Source organism: Ovis aries, chromosome 1 (genome assembly GCF_016772045.2).
Source record: "Ovis aries strain OAR_USU_Benz2616 breed Rambouillet chromosome 1, ARS-UI_Ramb_v3.0, whole genome shotgun sequence".
NCBI lineage: Eukaryota > Metazoa > Chordata > Mammalia > Artiodactyla > Bovidae > Ovis > Ovis aries.
This window is the reverse complement of record NC_056054.1, coordinates 7,643,273-7,670,476: the sequence shown is the minus strand read 5'-3', so window position 1 is coordinate 7,670,476 and position 27,204 is coordinate 7,643,273. Positions and strand designations below refer to the sequence as shown.

At 50.9% G+C, this 27,204-nt stretch overlaps 1 protein-coding gene across 7 annotated transcripts in view; it reads left to right on the top strand.

The window, feature by feature from the left end:
- SAG (S-antigen visual arrestin) overlaps positions 1-25,983 on the top strand; it is a 31,032-nt gene extending 5,049 nt beyond the window's left edge. For 3 of the 7 annotated variants that reach the window (XM_060399232.1, XM_060399233.1, XM_060399230.1), the window contains 14 exons: positions 422-482; positions 2,896-2,940; positions 5,115-5,308; positions 6,574-6,633; positions 8,284-8,360; positions 9,387-9,522; positions 10,450-10,534; positions 12,686-12,758; positions 15,145-15,282; positions 17,360-17,437; positions 20,184-20,207; positions 22,037-22,092; positions 24,716-24,731; positions 24,838-25,250. In XM_060399232.1, coding sequence (XP_060255215.1) covers positions 422-482; positions 2,896-2,940; positions 5,115-5,308; positions 6,574-6,633; positions 8,284-8,360; positions 9,387-9,522; positions 10,450-10,534; positions 12,686-12,758; positions 15,145-15,282; positions 17,360-17,437; positions 20,184-20,207; positions 22,037-22,092; positions 24,716-24,731; positions 24,838-24,844 — 1,050 coding nt within the window. In that variant the 3' untranslated portion in view covers positions 24,845-25,250. Of the gene's footprint in view, positions 1-421; positions 483-2,895; positions 2,941-5,114; positions 5,309-6,573; positions 6,634-8,283; positions 8,361-9,386; positions 9,523-10,449; positions 10,535-12,685; positions 12,759-15,144; positions 15,283-17,359; positions 17,438-20,183; positions 20,208-22,036; positions 22,107-24,715; positions 24,732-24,837; positions 25,251-25,743 lie in introns of those variants that run through there. The other 4 variants (XM_060399228.1, XM_027967465.3, XM_060399231.1 and 1 more) reach the window with 3 other exon arrangements.
- Positions 25,984-27,204: the final 1,221 nt, after the last annotated feature.

The window sequence follows — 27,204 nt, the reverse complement described above, 5'->3', positions numbered from 1 at the left end:
CAAACAGCTGACAGGAGCCTCATGCACCTAAGCATTACTTTCCACTAAAGTATCAGCCAGGAATCCACCAAGTTTGCCTGGTTGACAGACCTGAGCTCGGTGGGAAAAGGCGGGGAGAACAGGGTCTTCCCAAAGAGATGGGAAGAATTCCTTGGAGCCGTTTCGGAGGCTGAGAAAAGACCACACCTTTCCCGCAGTCCATCATCTCTGCCTACAGCCTTGCCTACAGCCAAGCAGGGCGAGAGGAGGACAGGGAGGCCGAGGACAGGGAGGCCGAGCAGCAGCGCCAGGCGCCTCCTCTTCTCCAAATGAGAGCAAACGTTTCCGTTGTTGCTGTTTTTCCTTCTTTGGTTGTTGCTGATTTTTAACGTGAATGCCTTCGGGTATTTTGACCATTGAGAACCCATCTCTGTTCTCACAGGTGACCATCTACCTGGGGAAGAGAGACTACATAGACCACGTTGAACGAGTAGAGCCTGTGGGTAAGTCGAGTTTGGGGTGAGATCCTTTTTAATCTATTGATTTCTTTATCTTGCCTGCCCTGGGTCTTTGTTGCTTTGCACAGGCTTTCTCTAGTTGCTGCGAGCAGGACTCCCCTCTAGCTGCTTCTCATCTCGGTCCTTCTCTGGTTGTGGAGCGCGGGCTCCAGGCACGCTGGCCTTGGTAGCTGCAGCCCTCGGGCTCAGTAGCTGTGGCACACAGCCTTCGGCTGCTCCCTGGAGTGCGGGAACCTTGCCAGACCGGGGACTGAATCAGGGTCCCCTGCACTGGCAGGCAGATTCTCATCCACTGAACCACCAGGGAAGGTCTGGGGTGAGATTTTAATGCTGGTTTTCCTTTAAGTCACCAGACACCTACTAGTTTTGTGTTTTTTAAAAAAATCTGACTTTGTTAATAATCTAATCAAAGAAATGTAAATTAAAACATCATCCAGGTGCCACTGGCTGATTGGGGACAATTTTAAAGAGTGTGAGAGAGACAAAGGATGCATCTCTGGAGTATACAAAGAAAGCTCAAAACTCACCAGTTTAAAGAGAAAACAAGATCCATTTAGGAAATAGACAAACAAAAGGAAAAGACATTTCATTGAAGAAAATATGAGTGGCACTGAGCACACAGAAAAATATTCAACAACAACAGAAAAAGAAACATGTTCAACAGAAAAAGAAACATGTTCAACAGCATTAGTCGTTAGAGAAATACAAATTAAAACCACAATGAAATATCATTATACGCCTGTCAGAATGGCTAAAATCGGAAACAGTGACAATGCCAAATGCTGGCGAGAATGTGGAGACACTGGATCACTCAGGCATTGCTGGTGGGGACGTAAAATGGGACAGTCACTCTGGAAAACAGGTTGGCAGCTACTTTAAAAGCTAAACATATACTTATTATATGACCCAGCAATTTGCATTCCTGCACATTTATCTCAGAGAAATGAAAGATTATGTTCACACAAAAACTTGTATGTGATTGTTCACAGCAGCTTTATTTGTCACGGCTCCAAACTAGAAAGAGCCCAAATGTCTCTCAATAGGGGAACGAGGTTAAACACGCTGGGGCGCGTCCGTGTCTTGGGATACCGCTCGACAGTGGAAAAGAGCGAACTCCAGGGACTTCCCTGGCGGTCCAGTGGCTAAAACTCCGGGGTTCCACCGCAGGCAGCATGGTTTCCATCCCTGCTCAGAGAGTTAAGATCCCATGTGCAGCAATACACCGTCAATTTTTAACTTAATTTTAAGTTAAAATTAAGTTAAATACCAAGTTAAGTTTTAATACCAACCCATGCTACAGCTCGTAAGTGTCAAGGGCGCTATGATGAGTGGAAAGCCAATCTCAAGAGCCCATATGCTTTACGATTCCAATTATAAAACACCTTAGAGACGACAACACTATAGAAAAGGAAAACTGAACAGTGGTTTCAGGGGGCTAAGGTTGGTGGAGGGAGGTAGTTGGGTGTGACTACAAAGGCTCAGCCCAGGAGGGAGATCATTATGGTGAGAGGACAGTTCTGTGTCCGGACTGCCGTGGTGCTAACACAAAATCTCCATTTGATAAAACGACTTAGAGCTATACACACACTGTATCCATATTGACTTCCTGGTTTTGAGATTGTATGCAATTATCTAAGGTAACCATTGGAAGAAACTGGATAAGGGATACATGGGGACCTCTCTGTGCTATCTTTGCAGCTTCCTGGGAATCTATAATTACTTCAGCTCAAATTGTCCTTTTTTCTTTTTTTTTTTTTTTTAATGTGTAAAAGACTGGCAATTTAGGCAGTAAGTTGAGCATGTCCTTCAGCAATGTCCTTTCTAGAAGGTCATTTGGCAGTTATATTATCAAGAGCCACATTCAGTGCTACCATGGATAGAGATTTACCTATAAGGATGTTCATTGCGATTTAATTATAGTGGGGAAAATCAGAAACATCCTAAATGCCCTAACAAGAGAAGGTTGATTAAATAATTTATAATACATCTGTTCATTGGAGCAAATGTGTGGCCATTTGTTCCAGTTTAAGTGATTAATACATACTATGTGAGTGTGTATGTGTGTGTGTGAATAGATGTTTGCAATATACAGTTGAGTGAGGAAAGCCGTGAACTGAACAGTATAGTAGGATCTCATTTTTTTTTAGTGAAAACTTTTCCATAAATGCATCTAATCTGGAGAAATTGTTCTGGATCAGTATCTCAACAACGGGTGTCTCTGGGTAGTGGAAACGGGGTGACTTTTTTCCCTTTGTTTACTTCTGTTTCTAAGGTTCCCGTAATGAATATGGATTCCGTGTGGTATGCACACACACACACACACACACACACACACTTCAGGAAGCCTCCAGCCTCCTCCACGTCCTCCACCCTCACTGTTCTCTCTCTCTTGGTTTAGATGGAGTCGTGCTGGTGGATCCTGAGCTCGTGAAGGGCAAGAGAGGTGAGGGTGCTCCTCCATCCTCCAGGCAGTGGGGGTCTGGTCTCGGCTCGCTGCCGGAAGGGGATGTGTGTGTGTGTGTGTGCGCGCGCAGGGAGAGGTAGGGAAGCCCTTGCACACCCATTCTCACTGCCAGGGCCTCGGGCCTCTCACCCACACTCCCTCGTACGATCCTCGGGACACGGGCTCTGTCCACAGCAGAGCCCGCTGTCCACATCTCCCAGAAGGAGGTGGAAACTCAGGGAAGCCACTTGCTCGAGCCAACCGGATAAGGGACGGCAGACGGAGCCCGGAGCCCAGGGCTGCCCCTCCGCAGACTGCATGCTCACGCCCCTCTCCACCATATCCTGTGGTTCCATGTCCAGGCAGACTCAGGAGGGCTCCTTTCTAAGTTTACCTGAAAAGTGAGGAATGGAGGCTGCTGGAAGGCAGAGTTTTTTTTAAGCTGACTCGGGTGGTTCTTGGCTTCCCAGGTGGCACTCGTGGTGAAGAACCCGCCTGCCATTGCAGGAGATGTCAGACCTGGGTTCCCTCCCTGGGTCGGGAAGATCCTCTGGAGGAGGGCGTGGCAACCCACTCCAGTACCCTTGCCTGGAGAACCCCCATGGACAGAGGAGCCTGGGGGGCTGCAGTCCATGGGGTCGCAAGGAGTGACAGCACACGCTGGTGGCTGTGGACCGCGGCAGCACAGCACGCTCAGTGATCTCTGGATGCTGTCAAGTGTGTGGCGAGCAATTAGATGCTGATAGCGGTTGTGTAAATTAAATGAGAGCCCATCTGAGTTATCACTTGGTTCCATTCAAAGCATGCCTCTTAGAGTCGTTGCTATCGGCAACCCGCAAGGATTGCTCCTACCCCTGGATGTGCTCTGGAGTATGTCAGTTGTAGGGCCCTCGGCACCCCGGGGACAGGGCAGAAACAGGCTGACAACTGCCCTCCTCTGCTGTCTCTGGCTCTCTCCGGAGTGCCCTGCCCCTCTCTTACACCAGGAGGAGCCCAGTTCCAGCCCTGAAAGCCCACGCCCTTGGCCAGGAAAGCATTTCCCGGAGAGGCAGGCATAAATCCAGGTCATCTCTGGGCACCTTGTTCCTACAAATGTCGGCTGAAGGATAAGCAAGTGATCAGTGACTCTTCTGAGCTTAGTGCCGAGGGGAACTTATCCTTGAGGTGGACACAGACAAAATCCTCAGCCCACGGCTCCTGAGGACGTGGGTGGACGTGCTTTCTGTTCAAGCACAGGGCACCTCATGTGGTTTTATTTACCACATTAACGACAGCTGTAAACAGTCCATCCTCAAAACACATGTCGTTGTTCAGTTGCCAAGTCACGTCTGACTCTGAGACCCCATGGACTGCAGCATGCCAGATAGTCCCTCACTATCTCCTGGGGTTTGCTCAAGTTCATGTTCACTGAATCACTGATGCCATCCAGCCATCTCATCCTCTGTCGCCCTCTTCTCTTCCTACACAAGACGTGTAGTCTCATATAATTTCTCTGGTCCGCCGGGGGCCCCAGGGACGGGGGAGCCTGGTGGGCTGCCGTCTATGGGGTCGCACAGAGTCGGACACGACTGAAGCGACGTAGCAGCAGCAGCAGCAGCAACCACAATTTTCATAAGTGCCGATGGTTTGGAGAAAGCTCAATGAAGTTTCCGAGCCATGTGAAAAGACGGATTTCATCTGGGCCTCGGTCTCACCTCTCCACCCGGTCCCTGAGCACCGGCTCACTCCCCTACTGGCCACGTCCAGATCAGGCAGTCCTGAGCTTTGAGTTCTGCTCCCTAGAGCTGTTTCCCCTCTGCTTCTCACCTTCGCTCTCAACTGTAGACAGACCTCCCGCCCTCAGACCCCAAGTGACCTCACCCTGTTGAAAAGCCTCCTGAGGCCCCTGAGCTGGTGGATCAAGAGGGAAAGTGGGGAGGCTGTGGAAAACAGTGGAGTCAGGAGACAAAACCTGGCCCCTCCGAGGGGCCTCCCCGCCCTCCGAGCCAGCCCTTTGGAGTAATTAACGCAAGCCAGAGGGAGGGAAGGGCCAGCTGGGTGGTGAGGTCCCCAGGTCCCATCCCCTCGGGATGCTGAAGGTTGAATGCCGAGACCCGTAGGCAGGCGGTGTCAGCCCAGGCAGGGGCGCCAGGCTGACCGACTGGCCAAGCCCACCCTTCTTGTCTCTCTCCCAGTGTACGTGTCTCTGACGTGTGCCTTCCGCTACGGCCAGGAAGACATCGACGTGATCGGCCTGAGCTTCCGCAGGGACCTCTACTTCTCCCAGATCCAAGTGTTCCCTCCCGTGGGGGCCTCGGGCGCCACCACGAAGCTGCAGGAAAGCCTGATCAAGAAGCTGGGGGCCAACACCTACCCCTTCCTGCTCACGGTGGGTGACGTCGCACCCCGCCCCCACCGCTGCACAGGTTCCTTCCACCCCCAGCGCCTTGTGACGTGACCGGTGGCCAAGGAACGGGGCCAGAGTAATGGCTTCACAAGCACGGGCCTTCAAATTGCACCCTTCTAGCACGGATGAAATTCTAGATTGCCTGGGCTGTCATTGTCTGTTTTTTTAAGTCCTTGAAAATAGCCTCCTAGCCTTTGAAGGCACTGTTTCAACCTACAGTTTAAATATTTAAACTGCATCCGACCACCTAATTATACGTGCGTGTCACGCCTTCACTTGCTAGTCTATAAAAAGAAAGAAGTGCCCCTCAGTTGGCCCTGAGGAGTTTCTAAGCAGGCAAGAGTTCCCCGTGAGCCAGGAGATCTTAGTGAAATGAGATCCTGTCTGTAGCCTTGAGCACAGCCTGGGGGGTCATGGAAGAGAAATCCCTGGTGGAACAGAGGGACCCTGGGGCCAGAGTGCCCGCCTCTGATGACTCCACCCTGGACTTGCTGTGGGGGTAGCTACCCTCTTCACTAGCATGTTTATGGGCCTTAAGATTACATATTCCTCCAAAGTTATACGATTCAGGCTTAAAACGGCAGGAGATTCTGACACAAGCTACAACCAGAAAGAACCTTGACAACGTGATGCTAGGCGAAAGAAACCAGTCGCCTAAGGACAAATGCTGTGTGATTCCACTTACATGAGGGATCTGGAGGAGTTAAATTCGTGGAGACAGAAAGTAGAGGGGTGGTCTCCAGGGCATGGGGGAGGAGGGAATCGGGGAATTGATGTTTAATGGGTACAGAGCTTCTGCTTGGGATGACGGAAAAGTTCTGGAAATGGATGGTGGGGACCATTGCAGGACAATGTGAATGTCCTTAATGCTGCTGAACTGTATGCTTAAAATAGTAAGGTTTATGTTCTGTGTATATATATATTATATATACACACATTAATATATAACACACACACATATATATGTATATATGGGCTTCCTAGGTGGCACTAGTGGTGAAGGATCTGCCTGCCAATGCAGGAGACACAGGAGACCCAAGTTCAAGCCCAGGCTCAAGAAGGTCCCCTGGAGGAGGAAATGGCAACCCACTCCAGGATTCTTGCCTGGAGAATCCCTTCTTCAGAAGAGCCCGGTGGTGCAGTCCACGGGGTCACGAAGAGTTGGACACGACTGAGCGTGCACGCGTGGTGGAAAACATGTGGAATAACGTGCTCTGAAAGAAATGATCTGTTGTTTCTTCCCACAGTTCCCTGACTACTTGCCCTGTTCGGTGATGTTGCAGCCAGCTCCGCAAGACGTGGGCAAGGTTGGTTCCAGAATGAATCCCAGGGACTCATTCATTCCTTCGAAGGACTTTTTACAATAAGCCTTTCTCTCTCTCTCTTTTTTTTTTTTTTTAAAGAGGCTTTTTAAAATAGCCTCTCTCTTTTTTTTAAACAATCTGTTTTGTTTATTTATTCTTTAAACGTTTTATTTTGTATTGAGCTATAGCCAATTAACAAGCAAGGTTGTAATACTGTAGCTTTTTGTTGTGGAAGAGTTCAGACATACCCAAAAGTAGAGAGAACGTATAATGAATGAGCCTATCACTTGCCTTGGGCATTTCCTAACCATGAGCAGCCCTGTGAGTGAAACAGACGGTCTCTCTCCTCCCTGAGAAGGCTTGTGAGCTGGTCTAGGAGCACACACAGGAGCTGGCCAATGTGAATAGAGACAGAGAAGCACTAAGCATTTCACAAGGAGGGAACAGCACATGCCCCAGGTGGACAGGTGGGAGAGCTCGGCCTGGGCGGGAAGCGGCACGGGGTGGGCGTGGAGTGGCGCAACGAGAACACAGGGCTAAGAACTCCAAGTGCTGGTGGGTATGGATGCACATTTATTTTCAAGCCAGGTTTTAGTGTTGTTGAGATTCCACAGTTTCACAAGACCAGTAGGGCTGTGACTGACGTGCTAGCTGGTGGAGGGCCCATCCCCACGCTGGTGCCCCCATGCCCACCCCGTCATGTTAACACAAGAGAGAAGGAGGTTAACGCACGGTAGGGGATCATGCTGGGGCCAGGTAGGGGGCAGGCAGATGCATCTGTTCCACCCGTGCAAGATTTTTTAATTTCGTTGATTTAAAATTCAGGAGCCTTCGCTCCAAGTTCCATTTCCAGCTTCTCTTCAGAAGTTGGGAGAGCTGCCAGCGCCAGGTCCCTTGGCAGCCTGGCCACGTTTGGCTGCAGCCACAGTGCAGCTGCCCGCCGGGGTCGGGCGTTGGAGCCCTAGCACGGGTGTCCGTGGGCCCCCGAGGGGCCTGGGAGCACTGTGCCTGTCCCCCGACTGCAGGCAGTGGACTGTCAGCAACAGACACGCACGCCACTTCCTAGGACAGCTGACCGAGGGCTGGACGCCATGAGAGGTGGAGGGAGGCGAGGACCAGTCAGGACACCTGACTCACCCTCTGCAGCTGCTGGTGGGGCATGTCCTGCAGGCTGGTGGCCTTTGCTGGGGCCTCGGGGCCCATGGCATTCTCCTTGCACTAATGCCATTATTTCATCATGAGCACACTTCCAGATCTAGTCTTTATTTTTTAAGTTTTTTGTTTTTTTAATGTGGGACATTTTTAAACTCTTTATTAAATCTGTTACAATAGTTTTAAATTTTTTATTTTATTTTTCGGCTGTACTGGGTCTTCGTTATGGCCTGTGGGCTTACTTGCCCCATGGCATGTGGGATCCTAGCTCCCCGCTCAGGGATTGAACCCTTACCCCCTGCAATGGAAGGCAAAGTCTTAACCACTGGACCACCAGGGATGTCTCCAGATCTAGTCTTACTGGTGCAGCTCTGAAAAGCAGATGGCTGATGTAGAAAAAAGAAAGTGCCACGAAACATCCCCCAAGTGAGCTGTGACCCCATCCAGCTCTGGAAGGGAGGTGCAGACCGCAGCTCTGTCTCATCTCTTGCCCCCTTGCAGAGCTGTGGGGTCGACTTCGAGATCAAAGCATTCGCCACGCACAGCGCAGATGTGGAAGAGGACAAAATTCCCAAGAAGTAAGAGTGTGGCTGTGGGAATAGGTGAGGGGTCTGGGGTTAAGGGGTGGGGGTAAGAAACCGCCCCTCACTTTATGTTTGCGAGATGGACTCCTCCCCCTAGGCTGGACCATCAGGAGGGACCATCTACACATGGGGTGGGTGTCCATGGCTGACCATCTAGGAGGAACGCAGCAGAAAATGACAGGAGCGTAACCAACCTCAAGGGTTCGTGTAAGCTCCTGAAGGCCTCCACAGTCCCTTGAGTTTCCTTCTTCTTTTGCATTTTGTTGTGGTAGTGGTAAACTACACATAACACGAAGCTGACCATTTTAACCATTTTCAAGGGTACAGCTCAGCGGCATTAAACATAGTCATTACCTTGTATAACCACTTGTACACTGTCTGCTACCTATATATAGCATTTGGGATATAGATGATAATACATATGGGATATATATATATATATATATATATATATATACATGATACATCTATCCTGAATGCTATATAAATGATGATAGCATTTCTGAAATACCCCCAAACTATCTGTATCCCAAATGCTATCATCACCCCAAACAGAAACTCTGCCCACTAGGCAGTGACTCCTGTCCTTCCGGGCCCTGATGCTCATTTTTCTTGTTCCTGAATGAGGTTTCCAACAGTGCCCTCAACGCTTGCACCCTCATACTCAGCATTCACACTCAGAGGATGCCTGTGCCGAATGGCAATGACAAGGCATCAGATTTGTAGAGAGTTCTGAAACGTAATGTAGGCACACATTCTTACCGCAGCTTCACCCCAGAGGAGCCTGAGCCAGTGTCCTCACAGAGGGTGAGAGGGACCCTCGGAGGGCGGACTGGTCCACACCACCCGCCAGGCCCCGGCCCCCAGACCTGACCCGGCTACCAGTCCTGCATCCATCGGGAGCATCCCCGAGGGATCCCAGTCTGGGGATGAGGCAGGGGGCAGGGGGGTGACCTGGTAGGCTGTCCCGAGGAGGCCCAGGTGCTGATCCTGGGACTGTCCATGATGTCTCATCCGCAGGAGCTCCGTGCGTTTGCTGATCCGGAAGGTACAGCACGCACCACGTGAGATGGGTCCCCAGCCCCGAGCCGAGGCCTCCTGGCAGTTCTTCATGTCGGACAAGCCCCTGCGCCTCACCGTCTCACTCAGCAAAGAGGTGACTGTGGAGCCGGCCTGCGGGAGCCCGCCCAGGCCCTCAGCTGGGGGTGGGCTGCGGGCAGTCTTGGGTGTAGTGGTAAACACCAACCTATGAGGGTCAGCGAAGATGACCCTGAGACTAGGGCCAAACTGGCTTGCATTCTACTCATCATGGGTCCCAGCAACCTGGGGGAGGTTTGCCCCCCCACCCCCCATCTCTGCCTCAGGGAGCATCTTAGTGCGGCGTCAATGGGTGTTACAAATTGTTTGCTTCCCTCAAACTGAAGTTGGGCAGCAACGGCGAGGGGGTGGCCGTGTCACGTGAGAATGTCATGGCCGAGAGGTGAAGAACTGCTGGCCAGGGCTGTCTCTGGTCCCTCTGGTCAACAAGGGTCACGCACACATTGACACAGCCCAGCAGACCGTATGTGTGCATGTGTGTGTGTGTACATGCGTGTGTGTCTATGTGTGCATGAGTGTGCATGTGTGGGTGCGCTCGCTTGTGTGTGCACGGATGTCTGCACATGCATGCGTGTGTGTGCATGCACGTGTACGTGTGTGTGCGCAGCAACATGCCCGTCTGCTATAACACGGAGTCACCACGGGACGAGCCCCACCTCTGCCCCCTCACCACATTCTCCTCTCTTTTCACTCATTCTGCCCCAAATAACTTCCTGATCCCGCTCAAGCGCCCTGGGGCCAGCTCTGCGTGACACGCAGGACTCGGGCGTTCTGGCTGGAGCCCACGCCGTTGCCTCGGCCTCCCACACACGGGGCAGAGCCTGCTCCAGACACATCCCCACAGGAGCCACGATGCCCTCACCTTGCCTTCCTCATAAGCGTGGGAATTCAGCCACTTTGCCTCCAGTTAAAGGCCTGGGATGAGTTCAGAACGACATGACCAGGCTCTCTTCCCCTTTTCTGTCCCATCTGCTAACTTCTTCAGATCTATTACCACGGGGAACCCATTCCTGTGACCGTGGCCGTGACCAACAGCACAGAGAAGACAGTGAAGAAGATTAAAGTCCTAGGTAGGACCTCCCGCTCCACGCTGGACGGCAGAGCCTCCCAAGCCCCAGTGGCCGTGTTTCCCGGGCCTCTCCTCTGGTCTCTCGGGACCTCTGGGTCCTTGGAACCTCCCGTTCATCTCTGTTGTCAGGGCAGCAGGACCTTAGAGGAGGAGGTCGCTTAAGTGTCCTCTCTGTAGCCTCCTGCCCAGCTTAGAGCCGTCTTCCATCCTAGGACAACATCCCCGACAGCACGTCTTCCCGTCCTTCCTTGTCCCGCCTTCCTGGAGGGTCCAGGTCTGGGGGGAGGGGGGGAGGGTGAGGGGTTTCCTTTCTGCACAGAGTAGTGGGAGGGACCTGGCCTTCCCCTGCGGGCTCGTGCTGTGCACATCCTCTCAGAATCTAGCGGGCAGTCACAGCAGGGCTTCCTGGTCTACCTTCCCGGGTTTTGTGATCTGTTGATTGAGCGCACTGGACATGCTTTGTAAATGGTCATCCCCACTGTCACTGCTGCTGTTGTGGCGCCATGTAATGGCCCGGCCTCCCCTGTATTCGGGAGAGGGGCCTCTGACTTACTGGTCCACTGGTCGAGCACACTGCCTCAGGTCAAAGGGCGTCAAAGTGAGGGGGGATACTCTGCGATCTCAGCCTCATGTGGGCGAAGTAAAAAGACGTTATAGAATGACCTGGAAGGGAAAACTGTCCATCCACTTCTTCCTCAGGCCCTTGATGACTGAGATAGAGTTAGGGTAACCACCTGTCCTGGGTTAACCAGGACCAAGGACTTCCAGTGCTAAAACAGGCCAGTCCCAGGCAGACTGGGACAGCTGGTCACCTAAGTGTCATCCACTACATTCTTCTCTCCCTCTTATCCATCATAGATAAGGCTCAGGAATCGGATGCACTCATACTGAAATATTCTAGATTTTTCTTAATGCTAATATACATGTTTACATTAAAGCTTTGTTTTTATGTGAGTTTAGTTTATATGCCTTTAAGTCTCTGTAGGACCCGGCATGATTATTTAGCATGTTGTATGTAGTGTCCTGGAGAAGGCGATGGCACCCCACTCCAGTACTCTTGCCTGGAAAATCCCATGGACGGAGGAGCCTGGTAGGCTGCAGTCCATGGAGTCGCTAAGAGTTGGACACGACTGAGCAACTTCACCTTAACTTTTCACTTTCCTGCATTGGAGAAGGAAATGGCAACCCACTCCAGTATTCTTGCCTAGAGAATCCCAGGGATTGGGGAGCCTCGTGGGCTGCTGTCTGTGGGGTCACACAGAGTCGGACACCACTGAAGCAACTTAGCATGTAGTGTTCCATATGGTATTTCATAAAGCAGCAGGACGGAGAAAGTACCATTTGATAATTATTTTTTAAGTTGTTTCTCAAAATTCTATGAATACTAACATCTGAACCCCTAATGTTTGAAAGAAGCTGTTGAATTTCTGAAGCCAGATATTGAGAACTTTGTATGGGCCGAGCGCTGTGTTGATCAGTTCACACAAATTATTTTTTTTGATTCTCAAATTTTATTTTCATGGAAATTAAAAACCATCTCTTTGAGGGCGTCCCTGGTGATCCAGGAAGCTCCATGCTTCCACTGCAGGAGGTGTGGGTTCAATCCCTGGTTGGAGAAATTATTCATGCTACAGGTGGGGCCAAAAAAAAAAATTAAAAATCACCTTTGTAATCATCACAACAACTATATAAGTTAGATGCAATTATCACCCTCATTTTGCTGATGGGAAATTGAGGCTCAGGGAAGCTCAGTAACTACCCCAGCGCTGATGGCTAGGCGGGGATTTGAGCCCAGGTAGTCTGGCCCCAGAGCCCACCTTCCTATCCACCACACCACACCCACAAACAATCGTGTGCTGCCCGATTCTCCAGGCAAGAATACTGGAGTGGGTTGCCCTGCTTTCCTCCAGGGGACCTTCCCGACCCAGAGATGGAACCCGCCTCTCGTATGTCTCCTGCGTTGGCAGGCAGGGTCTTTACCACTAGCGTTGCCTGGGAAGCCTGGCCTAGGCCAGGACAGGAATCTCAGCCTTCAAGCTGAGCCTGAGAGGTGCACTCAGATGGCCATTAGAGAGGGAAGGCCAACCAGGTCCCTGGAAGGCAGCACGCAGGACCTCACCCCGAGCCTCCCTGCGCTGTCTTCCCTTTGCAGTGGAGCAAGTGGCCAACGTGGTTCTCTACTCGAGTGATTATTACATCAAGCCGGTGGCTGCGGAGGAAACACAGTGAGTAGCGGCTTGGGTTTCTATTTCCTGGGCGGTTCCGGCTTCTTTGTCAAGTTCCCCTTTTCGGTCATTGCTGAAGAAGGAAGTAGAGCAGTCAGCCAGCTCCCCAGCTTGCCACCTCCTTCCCCTTTCCTCACTTCAAGGGCTGCAGAGTCACAAGAGTTCTGAGAGCTGGGTCGAGCTAGCAAATGATGGGGAGCAGAAAAATGAAGCCTGAATCGTCACAAGCGGGAAGGGCTAGAGCTTTCTATTGATCCTTAAATAAGTGGGTAGGAATCTGATACTGTTTCTGACCCCCAGAGCAGGTCATCAAATAACCTGTCAGCCCACATGAGGGGTCTCTATCTTTTGATCTCCACAATTTGAAAATCTGGTACCCATGACGAGGAGATTAGAATGCTATCTCAGTACTCCACCACTAGTCATGAGTGACTTTTCTCCCTCCATTGGAATAAAAATCAAATGGAAAACAAACAAACAATAAAACCCAAGTGAGAATCCTGCGATGGCTTCTTCGTGGTGCAGCAGGAGACCTGGCCAGTTTTGCTTTGTGCTAGGCACTCAGGTTCATTTAACACATAGCTTTCGGGGGGTTACCACCCCCCCACCCAGGAAGGGTCATTTGGGAAGGTGTTTTCCTGTTTTCCAAGCCCCATTGTATGACAAAAATACTCTCATCGTTGGAGGAAGGCGGTGGGGTGAGGAAAGACAGCAGATTCAGCAAGAAAACATTACATAATACTTAAAAGGCCACTTCGGGATAAAGTGTTACTTAAAGCAGAACCTGGCCTGAGTTTACATCTCAGGGGAGAGAGGCAGGAAATGAGCTGCTGACTGCCGCTGCCGGGCCAGGCCCAGGGTCAGTTCCACTTTCAGATGGCATCCTTGCCCACACCGGTGCCTGGGAGTCTTCCTGGCTCACCTGTTGGCATGTGCCCAACAGCAATAGGAGGAAATGGTCCCCAGCTGAGGTTTCCCCTAATATACCCCATTATCTGGTCCTCTTTTCAGCTCATTTTGCATCAAAGAGTCCCAGAAAACTGGACAGCATCCTCGGTACCCTCAAAAATGTGGGAGTGAAAGTGAGGCTTTGGGGGCTCTGGTGGGTGGGCCACCTGGGAACCAGGTCAGCCCTGATGCCCAAGCTGTTAACTACCATCCAGTCCCAGATCCCAAAGGTGCTGGGAAGTGGCCAGGTGGGGCTTTGGTCCAGGGTCTTGGCAGAGGCCGTCGGCCAGGGTGCAGCAGGACAGGCAATGGTCCAAGCGCAGCCCGGGGGCCTGTTTCTACTGTAGTTATCTTGACAAGGTAATTTCTGCTTCTGTCATTCTGCTGCCCAAACCAAGCTTATTAACAGAAGATTCCCCCTGGTCCCAAATGCAAGGATGTGGGCCACCTTATCTCAAGCAGGATTCTGTAAAGGGTGTGCCCAGGAGCCTCTTGTGTGCACTTGGAGGCTGGAGAAGCCACAGCCGCCTTCAGCTTTCCAGGGAGACTGAGGAGGCTGGCCGTGGGGCTGCTGTCTGTCTGGAGGCAGGCTGAGGAAAGGGCCCGAGGCTGGCTCCTGGGCAGGGCTTCCAGGGCCCTGCCTTCTCCTGGCCGGGCACAAAGATGAAGGTTATGCCAGGAACATGGCTAGAGCCCGCCTGGGCTCTGTGATTAGAGAGCCCGAGAGGCTGCGCGGCGGCTGTTAGCACAGGGCTGGGGGCAGCCTGTGGACGAGCGGCATAGCTGACTCTCCAGCCTCCGATGCTGCTCTGTGAGCCGGGGATGCTGCCCAACCTGGGGAAACCACGCTGTGGTGCCCTCCGCTGCACCCAGGCCTATGGTTTGGCAGGGGGTCCCTGTGTCTATCAGATGCTGGGGAATGCCCTGCCCGGCTGGTGATGGAGGTAATCTGGGGGAGAAAGAGCCTGTGCTGCTATGAACCCCAAACCTCCCAGTCTGTCCAGCTCACACGGGAGACTCCCGGGCACTCCCGGTCCCCCTCCTGGCTGGGACGACGCCCAGCCCGGGCTCTCTGCTGGCACTGACCAATCGCCCTGCAGCCCATCAAGTGCTTCATGCAGTCTCGGGAGGAAACTGGGTGTGGTGCCCGACCCTTGGGCCAGTCGGTCCCACTTCACCTCACAGAACATTCCAGAAATTCAGCCCTGGGAGCAGGCTGAGAAACACTCCAAGGTTGCTGCCAGCCTGTTGTGAGACGTCACTCATGCTCTCCTCCTCCTCATAAGACATGCACGGCCCCTCCGGGCTGCCTTTCCCACGAGTCGTGGGGAATGTGGATTCTGGGAACTGCGTGAGCGTAGACAAGGCCTCCTGGGGGTCCTGGTGGCCTTAAGCCTGTGAGAGCAACTGGCTAAATCCACCGTGTTTCTTCCTGCAGGGAAAGAGTGCCACCAAACAGCTCGCTGACCAAGACGCTGACGCTGGTGCCCTTGCTGGCCAACAACCGTGAGAGAAGGGGCATCGCCCTGGACGGGAAGATCAAGCATGAGGACACGAACCTGGCCTCCAGCACCATGTGAGCCCCCGAGACTCGGTGCTGGGGGAGGTGGGGGAAGGGGTCTGTGCCCCTTCTCATCCCAGTCCTGGGCTCACGGCTGGCACGTGGTGTGGTGGCCGGCGGTGCAAACCCAGCGCTCAGTGGCCCAAGTAGGGATCCCTCGCCTGTGCCTGCTATGACGTAGCAACTACAGCTCTGGGCTCTGGAGACAGCCTTGGCCGAAGCCCCGCTCCCTTGCTGACCGTCTGGGCCACTCCATCAGCTGTCTGAGCAAGGACCTCAGTTTCCCCATCCGTAGGGTATGAGAGCTGACATGGATTACAGGAGAAAGGCCACATCAAATGTGGGGCCCAGCACACAGTGAGTGCTCCAGAAAAGTCAGCTAGTACCTCTAAGAAATAGCATCAGCTAGCATTGAACTGAGTGCCTCACGAAGGATGGAAACATCATTTATTCATTTCCATCTGGAAAGGTAAGGAACAGGGGGTCCTGAGGGCTACGGACGTCAGCTCAAGTTAAATGAAACTAAGCACTGATCTGCTGACCCAGCGCAGAATGTTGGGCTGAATTGAGCCAGCGGATCCAGTAGAAACTAGATCAAAGCTTCTAAGTCAAATACCCCTGTCACTCCTCACCGCCCTCTGGGGCTTCCGCTCCTGGCAGCATGTGTGCGGATGAGCCTGAGGATTGGGGGTAGGAGCTGTGACCAGGCTCGGGGCTCACTGCCAGCTCCCCATACCACCCCCACCCCCATCCTGTGTGACCCACAGCCCCAGAGATCGCCTCCAGGTGATGCTGTCAGGAAAAGCTCTGAGATGAACAGTTGGGGCAGTGAACATCAGGCAAAAAGCAGGATCATGGGAGTCAAAGGGTTTCTGAGGACGATTTTCCAGCTGGCGTGTTAGATTCTAAGCATGTCTGTGATGCTCTGGGAGATAGGCAAACAGGGAGCCAACACCCTAGATCCAGGAACTCAAGGGTGAGGAATCACAAAGTTCAAAATGACATGTGTGTTTGTAAAGATCTTCTGAGATTCGTGGAGTGTTATATAAACACGCCCGTCTCTCCATGCTTTCTTTGGTAAGAAAGGTAAATTTCTACTCATTTCATGGATGAGGAAATTGAGGTTTCACCAGATGAGAGGCTCAGCCAAGGACACTGGGTCAGTCAGTGGTAGAGCAAAGCCCACCCCTAGTCCCCAGCCTCGAGTTGATGCTTTCAAATTGTGGTGCTGTGGAGAAGATTCTTGAGAGCCCTTTGGACAGCAAAGAGATCCAACCAGTCCATCCTGAAGCAAATCAATCCTGAATATTCATTGGAAGGACTGATGCTGAAGCTCCAGTACTTTGGCCACCTGATGAGAAGAGCTGACTGATTGGAAAAGATTCTGATGCTGGGAGAGCCTGAGGGCAGCGGGGGAAGAGGGCGACAGACGATGAAATGTTTGGATGGTGTCACCGACTCAACTGACATGAATGTGAAAGTCGCTCAGTCGTGTCTGACTCTTTGTGACCCCATGGACTATACTGTCCATGGAATTCTCCAGGCAAGAATACTGGAGTGGGTAGCCTTTCCCTTCTCCAAGGAACTTTCCAACCCAGGCATCAAACCCAGGTCCCCTGTATTGCAGATGGATGGATTCTTTACCAGCTGAGCCACCAAGGGATCCCAAGAATACTGGAGTGGGTAGCCTATCCATTCTTCAGCAGATCTTCTCGACCTGGGAATTGAACAGGGTCTCCTGCATTGCAGGTGGATTCTTTACCAACTGAGCTACCTGGGAAGCCCAGGAGTTTGAGCAAACTCCAGGAGATAGCAAAGGACAGGGAAGCCTAGCACGCTGCAGTCCATGGGGCTGCAAAGCGTCGGATACAAAGCAACTTAGTGAATGATGATAAATCCAGAGCCCCCGATCCATTCAGTGTCAGGGCTGCCTTCCAGCTCCACAGTGAGGACATGGCAGAACACGAATGATCTGGTCTCTTGGAGAGGGTGGTCCCCTACCTGGGGAGCCTAGGGAGAAGGGTTGATCCATCGGGTCTCTGCTTCCTACTGCTCCTCTGCATTCTTCCATTTTTCTTTTCTGTTTCAACAGCATAAAGGAGGGAATAGACAAGACCGTCATGGGGATCCTGGTGTCTTACCAGATCAAGGTGAAGCTCACAGTGTCAGGGTGAGTGTCCATGCCCCAACATGCCACCTGCTCTGTCTGGCTGTCAGCCATCTGAATGGTTTTGTTCCCCAGCGACTGGGAGACAGAAAGCAAGAAAGGTCCACAAATTCTACCCATTACATGGTAGGGTTTGAGAAAGACTCTATTTGTCTAGTTTCGCAATTCTGCCTGATGTAGCATTACAGAGAAAAAGATAGAAAAGCAGACTGCAAAACACATACACTACGGGTACCTCCTTGCAGTCCAAGGGACTCTCAAGAGTCTTCTCCAATACCACAAAAGCATCAATTCTTTAGTGCTCAGCCTTCTTTATAGTCCAACTCTCACATCCATACATACCACTGGAAAAACCATAGCCTTGACTAGACGGACCTTTGTTTGCAAAGTAATGTCTCTGTTTTTTAATATGTTGTCTAGGTTGGTCATAGCTTTTCTTCCAAGGAGTGTCTTTTAATTTCATGACTGCAGTCACCATTTGCAGTGATTTTGGAGCCCAAGAAAATAAAGTCTGTCACTGTTCCCATTGTTTCCCCTTCTATTTGCCATGGAGTGATGGATCAGATGCCATGATCTTAGTTTCTTGAATGTTGAGTGTTAAGCCAGCTTTTTCACTCTCCTCTTTCACTTTCATCCAGAGTCTCTTTAGTTCTTCTTTGCTTTCTGCCATAAGGGCGGTGTCATCTGCATATCTGAGGTTATTGATATTTCTCCCAGCAATCTTGATTCCAGCTTGTGCTTCATCCAGCCCAGCATTTCGCCTGACGTACTCTGCATATAAGTTAAATAAGCAGGGTGACAATCTACAGCCTTCATGTACTCCTTTCCCAATTTGGAACAAGTCTGCTGTTCCATGTCCAGTTCTGACTTGCTTCTTGACCTGCATACAGATTTCTCAGGAGTCACGTAAGATGGTCTGGTAATCCCAACTCTTGAAGAATTTTCCAGTTTGTTGTGATCTCCCCAGTCAAAGGGTTTGACGTTATCAATACAGCAGAAGTAGATGTTTTTCTGGAACTCTTGCTTTTTCTAAGATCCAACAGATGTTGGCAATTTGCTCTCTGGTTCCTCTGCCTTTTCTAAATCCAGCTTGAATATCTGGAAGTTCATGGTTCACGTACTGTCAAAGCCTGGCTTGGAGAATTTTGAGCATTACTTTGCTAGCGTGTGAGATGAGTGCAATTGTTGGTAGTTTGAGCATTCTCTGGCATTGCCCTTCTTTGGAATTAGAGTGAAAAATGACCTTTTCCAGTCTTGTGGCCACTGCTGAGTTTTCCAGATTTGCTGGCATATTGACTTCAGCACTTTCACAGCATTATCTTTTAGGATTTAAAATAGCTCAACTGGAGTTCCATCACCTCAACTAGCTTTGTTCATAGTGATGCTTCCTGAGGCCCACTTAACTTTGCATTTCTGGATGTCTGGCTCTAGGTGAGTGATCATGCCATCATGCTTATCTGGGTCATGAAGATCTTTTTTGTACAGTTCTTCTGTGTATTCTTGCCACCTCTTCTTAATATCTTCTGTTTCTGTTGGGTCCCTGCCATTTCTGTCCTTTATTGAGACCATGCATGAAATGTTCCCTTGGCATCTCTAATTTCCTTGAAGAGTTCTCTAGTTCTCTTCAGAAAAGCATGGCAGCTGGGAAAAGAGGTCACAGTGCGTCTCAGGAGGCTCCATCCATGATGGGGGGCCTTCTCGCCCCCCAAGTCATTACAGGACTGGGGAGTCTCCTTCTCACACTAGAGCACAGATATCTCATAGTTCTGAGGAAATGGTTTTCCATCTTTTTTTGAATTCAATTTCTTTCAATTTAAAAATCTCATCAAGGGACTTCCCTGGCAGTCCTGTGATTAAAATTGTGTGCTTCCAACTCAATGGGTGTGGTTCAATTCCTAGTTGGAGAACTAAGATCCCACATACCACGTGGCATGGTCTAAAAAAAAAAAAAAAGAAAGAAATCTCATCAAAAGGGAAAAATTCAACTTCTCATTTTCCTTTTCAAATTCCATTGCCAAAGGCTCTGGCCTTTTACCTTAATGAGTCCTGGGTAGTTCAGCCATCAAGGCAAATCTATGTGTTTATTCTATAAGTCTCAGTGGACAAAGAGTTCCCCAAATTTTGGTTGGGACCACAGAGTAGAACATGGGTTGATTTTGCAGATTTTGTTAACACAACATTGTAGTTGTCCTGTTTTACAAAGCGTATAGTGTTGAGACTTCCCTGGCAGTCCCATGGTTAAGACTCTGTGTTTCCAATGTCAGGGACCCAGGTTCGATTCCTGGCTATGGAATTAAGATCCAAAATGCCCTGCAGCAAGGACAAGATATATATGAAATGATATATATATATATGATATAGTATCTATATCTATAAAGTATATAGTGCTTTCTTTCACTTTCTCTGAGAGGCTCTAAAACAGAGGTGAATGTAGCAGTCAAGCTAAGCGTTTAGCAGGTATTTCATGGTGACCTTTGTGGCCACGAGAGAAATTCTGGACTGGGGTTTATTCTTGAACTTTAGGGCTTAAACCTAAGTGATTCCTCTTTTTAACTAATCCGCTTGAGAAAGACGTGAAGTCACAAGCAGAGAGGAATAGCGGAGTGCACCGTGAGGAGCAAAAAGATCCTGAAAGTTGTGGGTGATGAAGGGCCCGAGGGGGATGCATCCATTTCTGAATAGCAGCAAGGAGGGCCGTGTTAACACCGTGGACAGTCTCCATAGCCCTGTTTGTGTTTTTGTTTCCTAGCCTTCTGGGAGAGCTCACTTCCAGGTAAGCCTCGTCGCCATACTTCTCTGCTTGATTCCAGGGTCTGAAGGGGACAAACCTGGGGTTTAAAACAGGACAGTGAAATCCGGTTTCCCAGTGCCATGCTCAGCAACGTAGGGAAACTTGCCCGCTCACACTGTGCAAACCTTGGCTGACAGGTGTGAGGCTGGGACATTTCGTGGAGACTGTAGCTAGGTCTGCCCCTGGATGAAGACACACACATAGATTAGACACACAGGCACAATCCATGCAGTTGCCTCTGTGTGTACGCATGTGTGTTCAGGGGTGAAATATACACAACCATTTTAACCTTTTAAACCCGTGCAGTTCAGGAACTTCCCTGGTGGTCCACTGGTTAAGATTTTGTGCTTCCAATGCAGGGGGCACAGGTTCAATCCCTGGTCAGGAAACTAAGACTCACGCTGCTTGGTGCAACCAAAACAGAAAAAAACACCAAACGATAGAGTTCAGTGGCGTCAAGGACACTTGCAGAGTTGCGTGACTGTCACGATTCTCCAGTTCTTGTACCCTCTGCCCGTCCGGGAAGGACACCCCGTGCCTGTGGAGCCATCTCTCCCAGTCTCCCCACTCACTGCTCGGCAACTGCTAATCTGCCTTCACTGTAGACTCACCTCATTTGGACATTTCACATGAACGGGATCAGGCAACACTGGTCCCCGCGGGACCAGCTTCCGCTCGGCACGTTTGCAGAGTCCCTGTCCTCAGTGCTTCTCTCCCGTTTGTGGCTGAGATTCAGTCCCCGGTGCGAGTGGACCACATTGTGTTCATCCATTCACTGTGGGTGGACCCTTGGCTTGTCTCCACCTTTGGGCCTTTGTGAATAGCGACGGCGGGCTTCTATATCAGGCACACAGAGGCAGCAGGCAGACGCGTCTGAGGCAGGCGCTGGCCTTACATGCTCCGTCACTGACTCCTGTGGCCCCCCCCTCCCGCGGAGCCAGGGCAACCTCTCTCCGAGGCCCCGGCCACACGGGCACCCACCAGGGCACCTTAGCAACAGATGAGATTTGACCAAAGCGGTGACCCCAGGGTGGGAGGCGGTGGGTCCTGGGTGAAACAGGGAGTAACCCTTGTCCCCTCCCCGACCCCCCAACCCCTTTCCATTCTTCCTGTGTCCAGATTTTCCTTCTGTCCCTTCCTGACTCCCTGCCCTCCTTTTTCTGTATAAATTCCAAGCTACCTCAAAGTCCTGTAGCTTCTGGAATTGGCTGGACTCTGCTCATCACAAGGGACTGCTCTCCACAAGACCCAGGTCTCCAGCATTGCAGGCAGATTCTTTACCTTCTGAGCCACGAGGGGAGCCCAGGTGGCACTAGTAGTAAAGAGATCGTCTGCCAATGCAAGAGACGTACGTTTGATCCCCGAGTTGGGAAGATCCCCTGGAGAAGGGCATGGCAACCCACTCCAGTATTCTTGCCTGGAGAATCCCATGGACAGAGGAGCCTGGGGAGGCTACAGTCCACAGGGTCTCAAAGAGTCAGACATAACTGAATTAACTTAGCATACACTATGTCCCTAGACGTCCCACTACTTAGCATGTCCCTGAAACTAATAACCAGGAGGAAGGGGAACCCCAAAATCCTGGCCGCCTCAGCCTCGTGCAAGTGGAGTTTCCGGACCACATTCCAGGGAATACATTTAAAAATCCCTTCCTGACCACTTCCTGATTTCTGGTTTGTTTTGTTTTGGACCTCGCTGAGTCCTCCTTCAGCTGAGGCCTGGGGATCTTTCTCGAAGCTCTGCAACCACAGCTCTCAGCTGTGCATTTACAACCGTGTGCATCCTGACCGCTCTGCCTCCTTTGTTTCTAGTGAAGTGGCCACTGAGGTGCCGTTCCGCCTCATGCATCCTCAGCCAGAGGACCCAGGTCAGTCACGCCTTGTCTTGGCTTTCTCTAGTCCTTCGCCACCCGTGGATTTCTTACTTAGCCTCTGCTAGTTCTTCCTTGACCACATCTCTGGGCATGGACAGGGCCAGGCATGCGAGGTTGCTGGGCACATTCAAGTGCCCTGGGCCCTCCCAGAAACCAGGGCTCAGCGACTATGTCAGGGCGCTCGTCCAGTGGTCCAGGCGGTTTGTCCAGCTCCAGTGAGTGCCCGGAGGATGTAGCATCCTTGCTTGGATGCGGGCTATCTTGTTAGGTTTTGTTAGGAATGATTTAAAAGCAGATGCTTTGCTGTAAATAGGCTTGGGTTGAGACTTAAAGAAAATTCGGGCAAAAGATAAATTTGACAGCCTGAAGCTTTCATGTTTCATTTGGGAGCATTAACAGGAATTTAGAAAGTGAGTGTTTTTGAGAGTGGCAGTTGTGATGAGAATACAGAAGTTACTAGAAACGAGGATCAGGCTGGTATCCTAATGCCTGGGCTCCTTTGAATGTCAATCCATTGGCTCTTGCATGGATGTTAAAACCAAATGAAGCCGTGGTTGTGCAGCTCTGTGAGCAAGCTAAAAGCCAGAGGGCTTTAGCTTGTAAAGCTGTGCATGTAAATAGGTGAATTGTATGATATGTGGATTGGACTTCTCCAGTGGCTCAGATGGTAGGGAATCTGCCTGGGATGCAGGAGACCCACGTTTGATCCTTGGGTCGGGAAGGTCCCTTGGAGAAGGAAATGGCAACCCACTCCAGTACTCTTGCCTGGAGAATCCCAGGGACAGAGGAGCCTGGTGGGCTACAGTCCACGGGGTCACAAAGGGCGACTAAGCACAGCACAGCACAGCTCTTTCGAAAGAGGTAAGTGAACCAGCAACATTAATATCGATGCAACCTCAGAAATTCTGAGGAAGAATTCTCCACTGTGTGTTAAGGTGGCTTAGTTGGCAGGAAAGAAAAATGGACCTGTCTGGATGAGAACCCTCCAGAGTTATAGTAATTAAGAACATTTTAAGTAAAAGTGGTGTAAACAAGTGGGGTTTATTTTTCTTATATTTTATAAAAAGCCTTTCTACACTGATAGTGAGACGGCATTTAAACATCAGAATGAGCCCCCATAATCATTTTGGCTTTGTCTCAAAACTATTTTGTCTCAAAGTATGTCTTCCAAATATTTTGGATTCAAATACTCAATGTGCTTTGCCAAAAACTTCCCTTGGGGGAAAAACACACAGCCTAACCATATTTATTATTATTATTCATTTATGCTTGTGTCATTAAAGCACTATTTTAAACTCTGTGAGATTGAGATGCATTCTGGTCCCTTTCAAGGACATTTTAAAAGGCCGTTTTAAAACTATGACCGGAGGAGATGTCATCGCTGGTGTCAGATCCTTTTCTGGCCCTGTGAACAGACTTTAGGACTTCTCTTGGGGGAAGTGGGGTTATTCCTTTCCTGGGTATGACGTCTTCATGTTCCAGTCATTATGGCCCTTACAATGAGCATATTACAACATCAAGGCTAAGACAATGATCTTTCATACTGTCAGATTTCAGGGAGAAAGAACAAATTACCCCCACGGACTAGGGGTTCTGATTCCCTGAGGTTTATGCATCCCAAGTTTAATTTGCAGATGCACGCTCATATCTCTCTCACTAGCCTGGTCCCCGACTCCCTGAGTCTAGACGAGGAGATGCTAAATAGAGGAAGCATAAACTAGACGAAGGCCTGCCAGGGCTAGAGGCCAAGTGGTTTGTGTGCAGTAAGTGCTAGAGAAATGCTACTGAGTTTTTACTGTCCTCTGTTTAGAGCATTCTTACAGAATTCAGGTGTTGACTCTCTTCAAGGCTGATGGTCGCACTTAGTATAATTTTATGCTCAGCACTGAAGGGGGGCGTCCAGGATGGTTCTTGCCCAGTGTTGCTTTGACGCATCAGCCTCTTGGTAGGTCCCCTCACCCTCCAACAGCCACTGGGGTGCAGGTTCGCTGTCAAGTCCCAGGACTCACCCCTAGAGAGCAGGATGTGGAAGGTGGCCCCGGTGTACTTCCACATGGGAAGTGGGCTGTTAACAGCTGCCGGGGGCTCTGACCTGGACAGGGTCCAAAGGACATGTCGTAGGGAGAAAGGCTTTGAAAAGAGAAGCCCAGCCTCACCCCCAGAAGGGGTGAGGTTAAGCAGGGAGAGGGTCTAGAGGCGAGGCTGTGGCTGTTCCGTCTGGGGAGGTGCAGGTTGCGGGGGCAACTTTTGGAGGAAACGATGGTTAAAAATGCAGGGAGAGGGATGTCCCTGGTGGCCCAGGGGCTAAGACTCTGTGCTCCCAATGCAGGGAGCCCAGGTTCGATCCCTGGTCAGGGAACCAGATCCCACGTGCCGCAACTAAGACTCTGAGCAGCCAAATCAGTAAATGACTATTTTAACAGAAACAACAAAAATGCAGGGAGAAAGGCCCTCTGAGGGGGACCTGGCCAAGAAGCAGGAATGACATGCACTTTTCATGAAACGTGTTTCTGGACCTTTTATTGCTCCACCTGTAAAGTGACCTATTGAAGGAAGAAGAGTTCTGCTAGACAGGACAGATGCTAACAGATGTCTCTCCTCTCTTCCACGCTCACAGATAGCGCCATGGAAAGGTGAGCACTGCCCGGCATTATCCCCGTTCTGTGACCTCCTCCTCCGCAACCCTAGAGCGAGCCTTCACACTTGCGTGTGTTTCTTCTTCTTTTTTTGAAATGCAAGTGCCTGACTTAGGCTTTGATTGCCGAGGCATCCACTTCAAAGAGGCATCCACTCCAGCGACGGCTGTCTTGAATAGACACATTGCCAGCCCCAGGACTAGATCCCAGCCAGGCTGGCTCTCCCCACTGAGGCGCCTCTGTTGTAGAGATTTCGGTTGATTTCAGTAGCAGATCCTCCGAGCCACTTGTTCTTTTGTCTTGGTACGCTTTACATTCCCCTCTCTTCTGTTTTAAAACTCACCAATAAAGAGTGAGCCCTCGAAACTCTAGAGCCCCCCTGCCTCAACCCCAATAAAGGCAGAACACCCCAGGCCCGTGTCCCTGAGCTCTCTTTATCCATGACTTTGCTGTGTGGTCCCAGGTGTGCTGTGTACCTTCCTGGTCCTGTAAGTAATAAACCTTTATTTTCTCAAAGTTTCCGGATGGTTATTGCTGAAGGGCGTCTTGCAATCCTAACAGGAACCACGAGGGCCGGGCCAGCCACAACAGTGGTTATTGATAGGCTAAGACCTGCACAAAAACACACCCCTTTGGCGGGGGCGGGGTTCTTTCTGTAGACGCCCCACGCTCTCAACACTGGCTCACGGCCTGGCTTTCCTTTTGCTCCCTACTATCCGGGCATGCACACATGTGGACACACGCACACATGTGCACGCACGCACACACACAGTTACCCCAAGCATGTATGTGTGCTGTGTGGGTTCCTTCACTGTTTCATATTTTTGTTTGCTAAAGCGATTTTACACGGAAAGCTAGGAGGACGGCCTTGTCGCCCGTCGCATCAGTGGGAGAATCTTGATGGGTTCCTCTTGCAAAAGGAAGATCAAGAACCTTGTTTTTCCTCCAGATTTCATCACAAGCTCCAAAGAACATGCCTTGATCAAAATGTTCTTTGTTTTTATTTTAGTTTTCAGGATGAAAATTTTGTTTTTGAGGAGTTTGCTCGCCAAAATCTGAAAGATGCAGGAGAATATAAGGAAGAGAAGACAGACCAGGAGGCGGCTATGGATGAGTGAAGAGGCCGGCTCAGGACGTGGGATGCGGGGTTGCTAGCCACATGGTAGCTAGGGCTCCAAGTTAGCCCTTTAGTGACGCTAAATTCCAAAGTGTGGGTCTTTTTCACAGAAATAAAGTTTGTTCTGCCCTGGCTGTGAGTCAAGCTGACTTGTTGGGGAGGCTGAGTGAGTTAGTAATGCGCAAGGGGCAGCCTGGAGCCTGGGAGTGCGGGGGCATGGGAGAGTGGGTTGGGGGAGAAGAATCCGTTAAGGTTAGAAGGCACCCTGAAACCATGTGCTCGCCCCACGGGGGGCTGGTGTGTCCTAGGCTTTCTCTAGGGCCTCTGGGGTAGGCTGTTTCCCTGGAAACTTGGGGAAGGGGGCGGTGCGGGGCAGTGTGTCTAGTGACCTGAGCTATCCTAGCTCCAGGGCACCCACGGAGCCTCCCCAGAGAAACAGGGCAGTGGACAAATGTGGGCAAAACCACTCTTCATCTCTGATTCAACTTTGGTGAAGAATCCACCTGCAATGCGGGAGACCTGGGTTCGATCCCTGAGTAGGGAAGATCCCCTAGAGAAGGGAAAGGCTACCCACTCCAGTATTCTGGCCTGGAGAGTTCCATGGTCTATACAGTCCATGGAGTCGCAAAGAGTCGGACATGACTGGGCACCTTTTTCACTTTCACTTTCACTTCACTTTGGATCCAAGTCCTGCTTGAGCTCTGGGTTGTTGGGTGTTTCTATTGAATGCAAGCAATGAAATTCGAGTTGTCTGGTATAAAGGGGAAAAAAAGGAATGCATTGGAAGGACTCAGAGTGGCTCAGAGAACTGACTTAAAAGGAAAAGTCTGAGCTGCCACATCTGGGGTGGGTGGAAATCAGGGAAGCCCCAGGGGTCATGGCCCAGGAGCTCCGGGTCCTTCCCTCTGGGTTGGCCATTCACCCCTGGTGGCCTAGCACCAAATCCTCCTAGTCTCTGAGTCTCTGGTTCCGGTGTGCTATTCCTGGGAAGGAGACTCTGGCCCGACTTCGGCCAGGGGATCAATGCCTCGGGGCCAGCGATGGCAGAGCCCAGCCCTGGGAATGGGTTGTCCTAGCAGAGGGGGTTCTCCGTGAGTCCCATGGGCTTCTTGGTTGGACTGCCTCCACTGGGTTTGGGCATTGAAGGGGTCAGGGAAAGGAGAGCTCGTGTCCAGGAGGAAAGTGAAGCTGAAGAAGATGTAACAGAGGTGATGCCGGGGCCCTGTCTTTCCAGAGCCCTCTTCTTGGCCCGTGGTACCCCAGCCTTGGGGTCTGCTGCTGATGGCAGAGAGACTGAATGGCTCTCTCGGTGCCCACGGAGGGCCTGGGGGATGTGTGGACCCCCTGGTCCAT